This window comes from Dreissena polymorpha, chromosome 1 (assembly GCF_020536995.1).
Source record: "Dreissena polymorpha isolate Duluth1 chromosome 1, UMN_Dpol_1.0, whole genome shotgun sequence".
NCBI lineage: Eukaryota > Metazoa > Mollusca > Bivalvia > Myida > Dreissenidae > Dreissena > Dreissena polymorpha.
The window spans coordinates 7051234-7065938 of record NC_068355.1 but is presented as its reverse complement, the minus strand read 5'-3'; the positions used below and the strand labels follow the sequence as shown (position 1 = coordinate 7065938).

The following is a 14705-nucleotide window of genomic DNA, read 5'->3' as shown; positions in this document are numbered from 1 at the left end:
TATATCGGGCCCAGTTTGAAAATGGTTCTGTGCCAATAAACAATATGCTCACCAAGGTGCATGGCAGTTTTTCCATATTTGGCTATTGTGGAACATTGTAAACATTTCATAAGTCACATTTTTCCCCAGCATCAGGGAACCTGCGAGAAATATTTTGTCTTACGATACTTTAGTTTTAAAATGGTTCTGATATACTGACAAAACATGGCCATCAGGGGAAATGGCAAGTTTTCTCGTATGGCGATATTTTAATCTTGCAAACTTTGTAGAATTCATAAGTGAAGCCTTATAAAAATGTAGCTTGCTCAGAAAATGTGTTTTATGCCCCGATAAAGGTCGCGGCTTTATATTATATGTAGTGTCTGCCTAGACATCAGGAAGTCCTGGATTTTATAACCACCTGAGGAGTGTGTTCAAGATCTTCACTTGAGACTCCAAGTACTATGTTCTTTATTAACGGTAAATGTAATAAATGAAGCATTTCAGTGGGGTAGTGAACATTTTACAGATGACATAGAGAATACATGGTTGGTGCCGAGATAGATAAAGTTGATCCGATGAGGCTTAGAAAAAGAAAATAGGACGAACTTTAGCGAGACATATTTTTCTTTTTCGGGCCGAATCAGATGAACTTTCTCCATCTCGGCACCAACCATGTATTATATTTATCCTGCTTCACGTTGATTTACGCCGTTAACACTTTTTATCAAAGACACATGATCGGTTGACATAAAATAATGATTTTGGTCGGGCCTCCTTCGTGTACACAGCTTTCCTTACGACCGAATAAATACCGATTGTGTCACGTAAAAAACAGTTTCACATTAAACTGTTCCTTTTTATACTTTCCTATTGAAAATATGAGAAGAAACAAAAAACGAAACGAGAATATGATACTTTTCTTGGTAGAAATTGAAAAAACAATGCAACCGCAAAACAAAAACTCAATTTTATTTACCTCAATGACAACTTTAATCCATTGCATATAACAATAAAGTTACACCGATATGAACTTCCATTTTCTGTTCTTCCATTCCTTTATCAAAATCCATTTCCGTTCTTCCATCCCTTTATCGAAATGTATTATAAACCACACTTTTTTGATAGCGTTTGTATCAAATGCTTACCACTCTCAGACCCTGAGTCTGACCCAAAACACGATTTACGAAATCGTAATCCTGTAGGAGAGCGATATTTTATTCCTTAAAAAATGCTATTGAAGTTATCAATTATTATGAAGGACAAACACACAATCCGAAATACGTAATGGATTCGTTCGATGCTTTAAAAAATGTATTACTCATTAAGTAAGACAAACACACAATCCGAAATACGTAATGGATTCGTTCGATGCTTTAAAAAAAGTATTACGTCTGTTAAAAAGCACCACGTCAAAATTGTCCCTAAAATACAGAAAGTCTTGCTTGAACTAGAATATTTCGTCAGAGAAATGAGGTCACACTAGGTACGTCATAAATTGCGAAATCAAGTAAATGAAAATAAAAAATACGGAAAGCTGGTTCGGTTATATATTTTTAAGAATAAACAAAACAGGGTCATATATAATAACACGATAACATTCATAATGCGTCTCAATAAATTTCAAAGACCGATTTTAAGGTCAAATATTCGAACTTGTTAATCGGCGCCTAGGAATACGTACTTACGGTAGAACGCGTTCACGCGAGGTACTGCCTTATATCAACTAGTTTATTTGACCCTGCTTTATAAGGTGAATGTTTGCAACAGAGGCAGGATAAAACCTATATGAATTTATGTTCTTTCGAATGTAAACGTGTGTGTCTTCTTATGAATTCTTGTAAATATACTTGTGTGAACTTATTTGAATAATAACAGACAATTTAAAACATATAAGTCGTGGTTTTTCAACACCCCTTTTTAACATTTTTGCGAATGTGACAGTTGATTTAGAAACATTTTAATTGACCATTTTTGTGTTATACGTGGACATGTAAACGATTTTAGAATACATCTGGCTTGGTTTTGCATGCTGTTGATGTGTTATATCATATTTGAACCTGATATGTTATAAGAAGCGGTAGGATAAGACACACCTTTGCTGTGTTTTTCTCCTTCTTTGTTACATTATTATTTGGTTATACACTACATTATATGCATTTGATTGGATGTACTTATCAGATAAAAGTGCTGAACACGGTAAAATAATATATTGACGTTCGTTTTATTGGAATATAACTTATATTAAACCGTAATAACCGGTCTCAAAATGTAAAAAAAATATTTTCAATACTTTTTTCTCCGAGATTAATTGTAACATATTTAAGACATATACCATGACATAAAAAAGATTCGAGCAGTAATAAGGATCGCGGAAGAAATGTTAATGTCCGTGGCATAGGCTTATCTTTAACGACCTATCGTTAAGTCTAATCCTCTCCGATGTAGAATTTTAAATGAAATAAGAATACATACATGATTCATCGCTTATTTTAAACAACAGCTGCAAATTCCCGAGTCAATCATTAAAACAATACATAAATAATTATTAATTTAGGACGCCATGATAATTAAATCTTTTCACTAACCGTGTACCCAATATAAAACATAAAATGCAGACATGTTCTTTTTGAAAGATAAGATAATTGGGTTATTGTCCAATTACATTGATCTCTTTTAATGGCCTGTCTATGAATGGTACGTTTAAACTCAGATCCAAATATCCCGTTTGTAATTAATACTGTAATGACGGATAGAGTCAGTTTTTAATGGCGAATATTCGCAAATCTTTCGTTTCAGATGTTAATGTCAGTTTAAATGTTTAATGTTATAACGACCATTTTTTATATTTACACATTTATGAATGTTTGTGAAACCTTCCATTTCCCATTAGTTTCATTTACTCTTTATAGGTACATACTACATGTATAAACTTTATTTATGTCATTTATCAAATCGAAACATATTTATTAGTTTTAAAATTTTACTGTATGAGCTTTTCGTACACGCATCGTTCACTAAATTAAGTTTGTGGCGTAGCTTCCTACTGGAACTATAGGCACGTTCATGTACGATTAACTGAGATAAAATAATCATTTTAAAAAGTCGTATTCATCGCAATTCAAAAGATATTTAAATTAATTAAATATACACAAACAATAAGTAGTTAAATATGTATTAAGATTTATTCTGACTATTTGAACATTTTTGGAAATTCAAGTCCATGATAGGTGTACAGCATAAACGGTTTCAAAACAATCACAAACAGGTATACAATCTTCAATCGGTGTTTTCTGTTGATTTTCTAAGTATACAATTTAAAAAATCTTCCCACAAAGCGTCATTGTTGAAATTCCTTCAAGCGTTTAAAAGAATTTAAACCCAAGCGTACGAAGAAATCAACATCAGTTCAACATCCTTCAACTGTTCTCGACATCACATAGTGGAACTCCTCTCTGTTAACTAAACCGTCACCTGCAAATAATGCATCACATGTATACTTACGAAAAGGCGAGGCAGATGCGTCGGTCAGTGTATGTCTTAGCTCGACAATTAAGAAATATCTTTGTATTTGTTTGTATCGGATATCTAACATAGCAACAACAAAAAACGCGCACCGAAATAGTTACTTTAATATTGTAAAAACGCTGTGGTAATTTGTACTGCTTTTTTCAGTATGGCGAAACTTTTTATGAATTGGAGTAAGATAGAATGAGAGTATTTGTTTATTTAGTTCATATCAAACGTGTTTAATGTCGAATGATAAGGGCTGACCTTCAAAATATCAATCGTTGTAGACGAACAAACACAGTAAACGCTCATATTGTCACATACAGAAATATTTACATATGATTCAATTGGCTTTAGCATTAATAAGATTTGTTTAGATTAACGGGGACCAGTGAACGTATATGAAGTATAGATTGTTTTATGAAATACACGTATATGTTTTATGATAGTTACTCATATTGGCCCAGTCAACCACGCAGCGTCCGTTAGTTAATCTAGTGCTTACTGCAATACAATCTTTATCGAACACATACACACGTGTGCATGTAATTACGTGCAGAAGTATGGTATGAAATCCTTGAACATATTGACTCACCGGATAACATATCAAGTGCATCAATCAATGCAGTAGTGTTCGTGTTGTCTCCAAACACTGTTACAAGTTCTTCCTTTGTTAGAAAATCATCTCGGTTGGCATCGTACAGATTGAAGTTGCACTTATTGACATCCAAACTCAGAGTGAAAAACTTCATCTGAAACAAATCAGTGAATGTTTATATAAACAAATGATCCGACGTTTGCAATGTTTCACCGTTTACATAAAAGTGCACACAAACTTTGTCCTAGCAAAACTTGCAAGTGGTTATTGGTTAATAAAATATTATACTTTTCTATACAAATCGTTGGCTTATACTACTGGTCGAATTTGTATAATATTAACATTCAGCCACTCACTTGAGCAAAATGACTAAGCCCGCTTACAATGTGTCAAATGTAGATATATATCTCAAAGGTGTATTTCGCCTTTACAAGAAACAAGATCGACAATCTGTAAGATTGTCCCGCTCGAAATAATAAAATAGCAATAACAATAACATGTCTTTCTTTGAACAATAAACGATAACTTTTTGTATTCCTTTAGTACTCGAACCTAATTTATGTTTCCCATTTATACCTTATCTGAAAGTAAAACACTAGGTAAACACTCCACACATAATATAGAATTATCCCTTTGATTAAAAAAAATAATTAAAATACAATTAAAGAACTAATTTATAACATATAACAAAACTATACCTAACCTGTTCAACACTTCTCCTTTTACGTTCGAACCTGCTCAAACCCCTAATAAAGTCCCCGAAGTTCCCTCTGGGCCTTAAGGGGCAAAAGACAGGTGTACATCCACCAATTATGTGCCCATCCTGTCCAACCGTACCTTTTACATCAAAAGTATTACTTTGACATGAGACGCACGTGACGACAAACGCTACAATCAGCACGAATGATGTCATTTTCTGGAATTTGTTCAAATATAAACCTAAATATGAAGGTTTATTTGACACTAAATGGAATTGAATGCAATAACAAACTAGTAGTCAGACGATGATCAAATTCAAGTAAATTTTGTCTTTATGTATACAACTTTAAAATATGTGTTCTTCTTTGATCCCATTTTATGGCTGGCCCATAAAGTGAAAAAAAACATTCGCTTCAAAGTTATAAAACATGCACTAGTTTTAGTTTGACATTTTGCCATATGTTGGTAGAAATCATAAATATGGTTATCATTTAAATACCATACAGCCATTATGTAATACATTTTACCCTTGCTAAAGGTATGAATTCAAATGTTTAACGCAAATGTGTCCCATATTATAATAAATACCTTTTATAGACACACACAATACATGAAACGAATCGTATTGTTGTTTTCAAACATATAAAATTTAACTGTACTCACCCTTTTCCTAAGTAGGCACAAGACAATAGATTGCAATAACCAAATGTTAACATGTTATACAGTATCTGCGCCTGAAAAAAGTGTTGACATTTCAAAACAGCAAGAAAAGCTAATTTGGATTTTCAGTTCAGAAATAAACAACAAGAGTTCTTGGTTACCACTGTGGAATGTTCAAAATTTAAGTAATGTACATAAGTACAGCGAGTAGATAATTTATTGCTTTGTTTTTATCAAAACAGATGAAAAAACAAGTTCCTGAAAAACAAGAATAGAAGCTTAGGAAAAGATGTACCGGATCATTATTGAGACAAGAGATTTATACATTTGTTAATAATTGCATTTTGTTGAGCAAATCTTTAATGTATATAAATTCAAACTCGGGACATCCCCATTAATAGTGCAGATTCGTTTATACGAACTTGGGGATAATTTGCCTTTAGCAACACATACGCGTTAACGGCTTTGTATCCGTGTCAAACTTCTTGTTAGGAATTTCATTGATGTAAACAACATTTGATTTATTAGACCAATAAACCTAAATATTTGTATGTAGCATTCCTCATTCTTATTTATGCGCTTGCATAATGCTTCTTAAACTGTTGTAATATATTAAGGTCCAAATCGCTAGAGCGCAGGACTACCAGTACTGGGTCCTTGAGTTAACATCCTGGTAAGATTTCGGAAAATGGTTTTTCTCCTCAAAGCATTTAATTCGGTTGACCAGTTCCAAAGAGAGTTCTTGTGAATCGCTAAGATTCTCTAAGCTTCCCTATTGCATGCAGCTGACTTAACCCCAACTATATGACTGACATAAAATTATAAACGTCGTTCAACACAAACAAACCAATATCATTCATTAAACAGTCAAAAACTACTGTTGCATTGAACAGATAAACACGTTGTTGATAATGATTGATCAACAGTGGTTTACTATTGTTGCTTTTTACAATTGGTTTAACTTTACATCCTGACATTTTGCCATAACTGTCTGAGCTCATTTCCCAATGACAAACCGCAAGCCACAACTTTCCGTACTTTGTAAGCATGTAAATCGTCAACAATATAAATAATCAAAATATATTTTATTGTATTACAAAGATCCGTGTTGATTTAAAAAGATAGATCTATACGATTGTGAAATTCATTTAAAAGAGTTTCCGTGTAAAAACGCTACAGTTGCGACGGTTTTTAGACGATCGTTATGCCGAGCAAAGTCGATTTGCGTACAAAAACGCATTATACTAAAATTTCCTCTGTCCGCTATGGAGATTACAAATAATTATGTCGTTCAGTCTATTAGTTTTCCCATTCTACAATTCTAAATGTTATGAACATTCACAAGCTGACATTTTCATTATTGTTCGATTATTTATCAACAGATATGAACAAAGTTTTCATACTTATATATATCTCCTACAAACTTTATCCGTATTGATCCACTGGTGCCCAAAAGTGGCAGGCAGATTGGGTTTGTAAAGGGCTTACTTAACATTACTGGAGTTGTGTCCTATACTGGTGGAGACCGTCGTGTTCGGTTAATATATGACTTGCAAGAAAAGTCGCTTTCGTTGTGACAATACGGCCGTTGTTAAAATTTTGAATTCGATGCCGTCCAAGTCAGTTCGTGTTCTTGCTTTATTGAGAGTATTGCCCAGGCAAGGAATTTTTTACAATTGTGTACATAAAGCGGCACATATGCCCGGAAGAAAAAAAAACAATATTGCAGATGCTTTATCAACAAGAGCGTGTCCGGAGACTTACTACGTTGGCGGAAAATTCTTATACCGACCTATCTATGGAGTATATTCAATATAGAGCTTAAGAAAAGATTCAGTGAGTTGTATAGAATAGTTGTAGTAATCTACTAGTAGTCCAGCTCCACATTGCTATTTAATTATGTTTGTTACGTACTATTTCGAGAAACATTATTCGGCGTCTTCTATAACTACATCCATATCGAGGTTGCCCTTTTCTCATATGATTGATGGTTGGTACTTCATCTTGGACGTATTCGATGTAAGCAAAATACTCAAAGGTTGTCGTAGGTAACAACCTGTCGCGGATAAAAGAGCCCCTAGAACGATCTCTAATTTTTAATAAAATATGTTCAATTCTTCCAACGGTTGCACATGATAAATTCGAATCTGTATTGTTCAAGACTATCTTTACGTTTGGTTACTTCAGAATCAGCGAATAAGTTTTTACACCAAATGGCAATAGGTCACTTTTGTTTGAAGACGTATGCTTGCCGCAAGTCTTCAGCAAGTTTTTTTATATGTTTATGGGCGTCAAACACTTATTTAGGAATCCTGTTCACTCAAGACTTCCTTGTGAAATTAATAAGCCAATTTTGCAACCTCAATCTATAATTTGGCATTAGGTCCGTAACATCGGGTCAGCTAATTGTTCACAGTTACTATAGACCATTCACGTGTTATCGAATTTAAAGGGGCCTTTTCACAGATTTTGACATTTTTTAACTTATTCATTAAATGCTTTATATTGATAAATGTAAACATTGGGTCGTAAAAGCTCCAGTAAAAAATCAAGAAAAAAAATAAAAAAAGGAAAAGAACATGGCCCGAGGCAGGTTCGAACCAGTGACCCCTGGAGTCCTGCCAGAGTCCTAAAGTAAAAACGCTCTAGCCTACTGAGCTATTCCGCCGAGTACACATTCTTGACGTATTTAATACATTATATAAGCAATCTTCGTAGTTTCACAAAATTTAACGACAAAAACAAAACTCTCCAAATTATTCAATCGTTTCGCGTTGCAACGCTTTATAATTTTTAGGTTTTAAAATCGTCAAAAGATGCATTTAATGGCTATATTAGAGCATGGTTAATGTTCAGTATTACTGTTTCCTCACAAATATCATAAATAAAACGAAAAATTACGAATCTGAAACAACTTTTTTCAATTTTGTCAATTTACCAAAGCGTGAAAAGATCCCTTTAAGCAGTGTTTAGTACAGTCTGGCTCTGATTGCAATATGTTTAAATCATACGTATTTAGAATAGCCAGAGGGACATATTTAGCAAGTATGGGGGTGTCAGGCGATCAAACTAAAGGTGCGGATTGCAAGGTAGGACTCGAATGCGTAGATGTAATATATTTGGTAATTACCCTTCTATATATGTCATTTCAGAAGTGTGGATCATGGGAGATTCTATCCTTTAATTGGCCGGTCCGCTGGATCAGCAGCGAGGGATGCCAAACCTTAACCCCCGGGTGGAACGCGCGTAGTTTAAATGGGCTTTTGCGCAATGGCGTGGGCAGGCGACGTAAACCAGATGGGGCTCCCCGCTCTATTCCAGATGCCACCTATGGTATGAGAAGTCTACCAGGGGGAGGGGTAATGATTTGGTCCGGCATAACCGGACTAATCTAAACGAATTCAAGACTAAATTGAATATTTTGATATTGCATTTCCAGCAACCATCATAGTCTTGACAGACATTTTGCAAAGATTCAAATTTTGGGCTCCAGAAACGGAAAACAAAGACATATATACAAACCGAATGTGTAAATCACTTTGGCCACAAAAATTATGCTCGATATAAGAGGGGGTGTTTTAAAAATCGACCTTTACTTGGAATTCCCCGTTTTTTAGGAATGATGTCGATCAATTTATCTGATGTCGGACTTACATGAACTCGGATTCAGTGCGCGAGTTTTTATCAAAATTAGTTTAAAACATGTCATAGAATATTGGTGATAATATATAAATGAAGTTTGTTGCGGAAATTTATTGTGTTTTAGGTGACCGGCAGCATTAAAAATATAAATATATAACTATATAATGCAATAAATACGTCCGGGGGAGGTCCATTTAACATTTTGTCGTCATCTATCACTCAGTGATAGTCGGTTTGAGGGTGGCAGTTATGCTTTAAAAATTAAACCAGATACCGAAACATAAATCACCCGAACTATCAGTAAATAACTTGATTTCGTCATTTGATAGCCAGTATCGATCGTGAACAACGGGAACCCGTCGAAATGTCCAAAGGAATCAAACCAAATAATTAGGTCACGCCTAATGTATTCTTTAAATGAAAAGAGATTCAAACATTTATCTCAACCGAAGACAATTATTCGCTTCTTCACATAAAATAAACGAATTTTTATATAAATTAATTTTTATTATCGATTCATCGTGATTATTTATTTATGATGGTAGAGGTTGAGCGTAAAGTGCCTCGCAAATCAAGGAAAATGTGGTACGCATGACACAATATTCGCTTGCTCTTGCAAACTTTGAAATCAATGTTTCATGACGATTCACTTTAAAAGGATATTGGTCTGAGCATAAAGCTGTGTAAGACAAAACACATGTAGACGTGAGTTTAATTTTTGCGCACTAAATGGTTCTGTCAAAAAACAGTTCGTTTTCACGCTGTTTCAATTAACACGTCTTAGTTAAAACAAGAAATATCTTTAAAAAAGATATACGGCGTTGATTGTGGTCGATGTTTATGAACGATCAAAAGTTATCTCTATGAGATAAAAAGTAGCGGATGCCTTTTTTCTGCGAAGTTCTTAGCTACATCACAAGCAAATCAATTACGGGGTGTTGCGCCAGATTTCGTGGCTTATTTTGCTTTATGTGATATTATTACTCAGATATCTATATTTACAGAATAGAAAAACACAAGAAACATGAAAATAAACGAGTGCATATAGGTCAGCCGGCAATACTCAAATCTTAATTTAATTGCATAATTATAGTATAGTGAATTATTGTGCTCATGCTTAATAAACTGGTCTAAATGGATAAATATTTCTCATTTATTTTATCAAAATTGGTCCTTATCATGCAAATGTTGAAAACATATTAAAAATCGATGATTGACATACCACAATAATATCGCCGAATATCTTTATTTAGTATCTTTCTGATCAAAACAGACTTCAAGTGCACAAAGTTTACGAGACGGCGTTTATATAAAGATTTCTGCAACTGACCGCAAACTGACCTTGATACCTTGCGGATTGGAATGCAATGCATTAAAGTTAGGTAACAATTCTGCTGCTGAAACGACGGCTTGTTTACGCCAACTGTACACGACCAAGGCAATAGCTGTGCCTAAAATATTGATATATCGACAAAGCGACTAAACGAACTATTTACTCCATCAGACAAAAATAGCATAGATTCCAATTTTTTCCTTCAATGAAAAGATCGCAACCCCTTCTGCGAACTCCGGTGATGAACTGTATATAAACTCTGACTTTTACACACTGGCCGCGAATTGACCCGAAACCTCGCGGGTTGAAATGCAATGCAAGTAAGTACTAAATATGAGAATATAGCCTTTAGTATAAACGCTTTTGCGTTGGTAATTCTCTGAAAATAAAAGGTGAACGCACAAACTGTATTTATGTCGAAAATCGATTGTAAAACTGTTCTATCTATTGAGCCTTTTCATTAGAGATAAAATTGTTTCATGCAGTAAAACAGTGTTACAAAGACGCGGATATGTTTCCAATGTTCTGGTGTTAAACTCAAATCAGCCAATGGTAGAAGCTATAAATGAAGTGTATTCATTCGTACCTAGCCGCGGGAAATTTTATTTGAATATTATTGGACACTTACAAAGGTCAAGTCAGGGTGAAAAGCTGGCTTAATACAGCTTACGCCGAAAAAGCGACAATATGAGATGAAAAAGTCAATACGTAACAAAAACCGCAATTGTAAGATGGAGACATTGTATATATCGAAATATCTTAAGTATATCTTAAATATCTGAAGTACTGACTAGTATTTCCCATTAACGGCATAATATTTTATTGGCGTGGAGACTAATATGAAAAACTGATCCTCTTAAGTACATGACGACAGTGGTTTTACATACTCTAGAGAGCACATACAACGGCATTCAATGTAAAAAGAGGGGGTAATCACGTGATAGTCAAGATGGCGACGTTCATGCTAAAACAGTTATTTTTTCGCCGTTTTATACCCATTATTACTTTTGTTTTATTGTCAAATGACGCTCACTTTCTAACCATATTAGTAAAAAGGTGATCAGCGTTAATTTCGTAATAATAATTGCTTTATATCTCGACTTTACTCCCGCACGTTTTCTTTATGGAGCTGTTTTTAGGTCAACCCGCTTAGAAATTTCGCAGCGAGTAAGTCGAGATAAAGAACAAGTATTAATACGAAATCAACGCTAATAACTTTCTTGATGATATGTCTGGAAAGTGAGCGGCATTAAAAAATACAGGTAAGAAAGGGTTTACAATAGCGAAAAAACCCTACCTCGGCATGGACGTCGTCATCTTGACTATCATGTGATTATCCCCTCTGCTAAAGCATTCCCAAACACAAAATTAAAATGTCTTACGACAGTATTATGTATCAATTAACCACAACTAGCTATTTAATAACCTGTTCTCCTTAATGTTTGTTCTGTTTCATAATTGTCGAGCTTTGATAAATAGCCTGCAACATCCATACGAAATGCACAGTTACAAATGCATGTACAATCAGCTTTAACAAATTACCATGACAATAATAAGAGCACATATACAACGCAAAAGCAACATATATACATATGTAATTACATGTGCGTGTATAGTCGCAGGTATAGTAATGCATGACAGTACATGACTTAAAAGTATCTTTTAAAATACTCGTTACACCTGATACGTGAATATTCTCTCTACAGTGCATGTAGTAGCCGTTTGAAATATGTTTTAAATGAGTAGTAAAACAATATGTGTCAATTATGTTGGAAAATTGTATGAATACGCACTGTTAATGCATTTGACTAGGAGAACTAAATGCGTGTATGGTTTCGTATATTGTCTTATGCTATGTTTCGTATATACTCTTATGCTATATATGCATATTATTACTTATTTTTTTACAACACGGCCTACAACGACACGGTTATAAATCTTTCATTGTTTTTGATAACGTAACTTAATACATTACATTGTGATTACTTATTATTTATTTATATATCGCATGCGACATATTATTTATAAATAAAAATATGATCAATGGCAAAAACGCGTGTTGTTAGAAAACTATTTATTAAGATTAATGTGTTCACTTTCTTAAGTCGGTACAACTCGTCTCTTCAAATTGCATCCCCTGCTAAGATTTACAATCAAACAAAAACTCTACGCCAACTTAAATTATTGTCTTCGTTAGTAATTGATAGAAAAAGTATCGATTTTACTAGATTTATTAAAAATTAAAATCTCTCTGTTGAATACGTCCTGTATTTCTTGAATATTTAAATGGACATTTGGCTGCCGCGTATTTGACTTGTTGACGAGTGTGTGGATTCATATTAAATCAAACTACATGAAGCGAAGAGAAAAACTAAAAACATATGCGTTGCGACAAAGGCTTAAGAAGGATCGCTCTTCGAAACAAAAATACGAGAAACATACTTCGGAGGTTTAAAGATCGAAATCTACGTCAATATGTTTTCAAATTTTCAATGGAATTACTGCAATGCATGTTGTGTATAATTTCCTTACATGAAGACATAGCTTGCGATCTGCGGTTTAAGGTCAAGGTCATTGTAACTTAAAACAGTTTCTTAGCCATAACTTAAGTAAGGATAGAAGTAATATTCTGAGATAATAAAGGAAGCTAACGTTGCATACATATTTTAACATAGCAAAAGTAATGAAGATTAATGAATACAACGTTGAAACTTGTGTCGATGAATTGTCATGTTTCGAGTCATAGTTTATCCAATCGTTTAAAACAATGTATTTCTATTTCTATTGTATAAGTGATTGTGACTAAATATATGCAGCGAAGCCATAAATATGTGTAATCGTTAAGAGATTTTTTAAACCAACTGACCGACGGACAGGTGACCTGAAGGAGGTGGTTGTTATACTTAATAAGTGTGACTTATTTAGTGACCTACTGACAAACGCCACCACTGTTTCAACACCATCATGGACTTGAGAAAGAGCTGCACCAATTCTGAGTTTATTCGGTTAATGGAAAAACAATATGAGCAAAATTGGGAATAAACTTTCTGAAGTAATTGCAAATGCCGAAGAAGCTTTTAATTCAGTCTTATATTGTGGCACAGGCAATAATTGAACTGTCTCGATATTTGATGAGGATATGAATGTTTTTCTTCTAAAACAATGTGGCCTAAATATTCAACTTGCTTTTTAAACAAATGACATTTCGTTGATTTTAGAAACAACTTTGAAGTACGGAATCTATCGAAAACCATATATATATATATTCAATGCATCGCAGAACTAATGCTACCAACCGCTCAAAAGGTGCGGGTGCCTTATATATGCCAAAGGGCAAGACCTTTTATTTTTTAAAACAATGTGAGGTAAATGCGGTCATATGTTCATCGGCCATCTTTACTGTTCAATATCCACTAGTCAAATCTAATGTACAGAAATATTTTTCACATGTTATAGTATCAAGGGCATCATAAATTTTAGGTAAAGGATATTCATCTTTTCTAGTTGATGCGTTAAGTTTGCGATAGTCATTGCAAAATCGGACAGTATTTTCTGTTTTCTTTACTAAAACATTTTTTGCCGCAAAACACTGGAACTAGATTCAATCATTTCATCATTAAGCATTTTTTCAATTTCAGATTCAAACCAACTTTCTGAGCATTAGGAACACGTCTTGGGTGAAATTATACAGATTGTGCGTTTCTTCAGCAACTTTATGCTCTACCAAGCCTTTATATGAGACCTATTCAGAGTTATCATCAAATGTCTTTATACTCACGCAGGCGACTTTTAAGCTGATTTTGTTCGGTCAGTATTGCGAGTTTTGCAAGCATTATCAAATAATGGCTGCATATGAGTAGGCAAATTTATTGGGTCATGAATTGCAATATTATGTTCTTTTATCTCATTCACTGCCAACGTTGGCTGCAAGCTGTTGTCAATTGTCGGTCCATTTTTGTTTACTTCTATTAGTCAAGTTCATATAAGTAACTGGAATATCGGCCCGATTAACATCAATAACCGTTTTTGCCGTAAGTTAGCCTCGTTTGTGTACTACTTTGTATAGATCAACTTAAAATTGTTGCTGAAAAAGTAACCCATATTTGCATGGATTGCCATTTCTGAGTCAGCTGATCGTTTAATAAGTATTCAATATTGTCTTATGTGTCATTCGCCTTCTGGCCTTCCTTAATTGTATTTCATTCTAAGTGAAACGTATCTGAATCGAACCTAGGGTTTTGTTAGAATGTCATGAGAGCCTTCGAATGCCTCTTATTATATTGC

At 34.0% G+C, this 14705-nt stretch overlaps 1 protein-coding gene across 1 annotated transcript; it reads right to left on the bottom strand.

Annotated features, from left to right (window-relative positions):
* Positions 1–3220: 3220 nt before the first annotated feature.
* On the bottom strand, positions 3221–5510 carry LOC127868059 (uncharacterized). Its single transcript, XM_052409650.1, has 4 exons — positions 5450–5510; positions 4791–5003; positions 4085–4241; positions 3221–3453 (listed from the first exon to the last, which is right to left on the bottom strand). Exons 2-4 carry the CDS (start codon positions 4998–5000, stop codon positions 3389–3391), a joined length of 432 nt encoding a protein of 143 aa, XP_052265610.1. The 5' UTR covers positions 5001–5003; positions 5450–5510; the 3' UTR covers positions 3221–3388.
* Positions 5511–14705: the final 9195 nt, after the last annotated feature.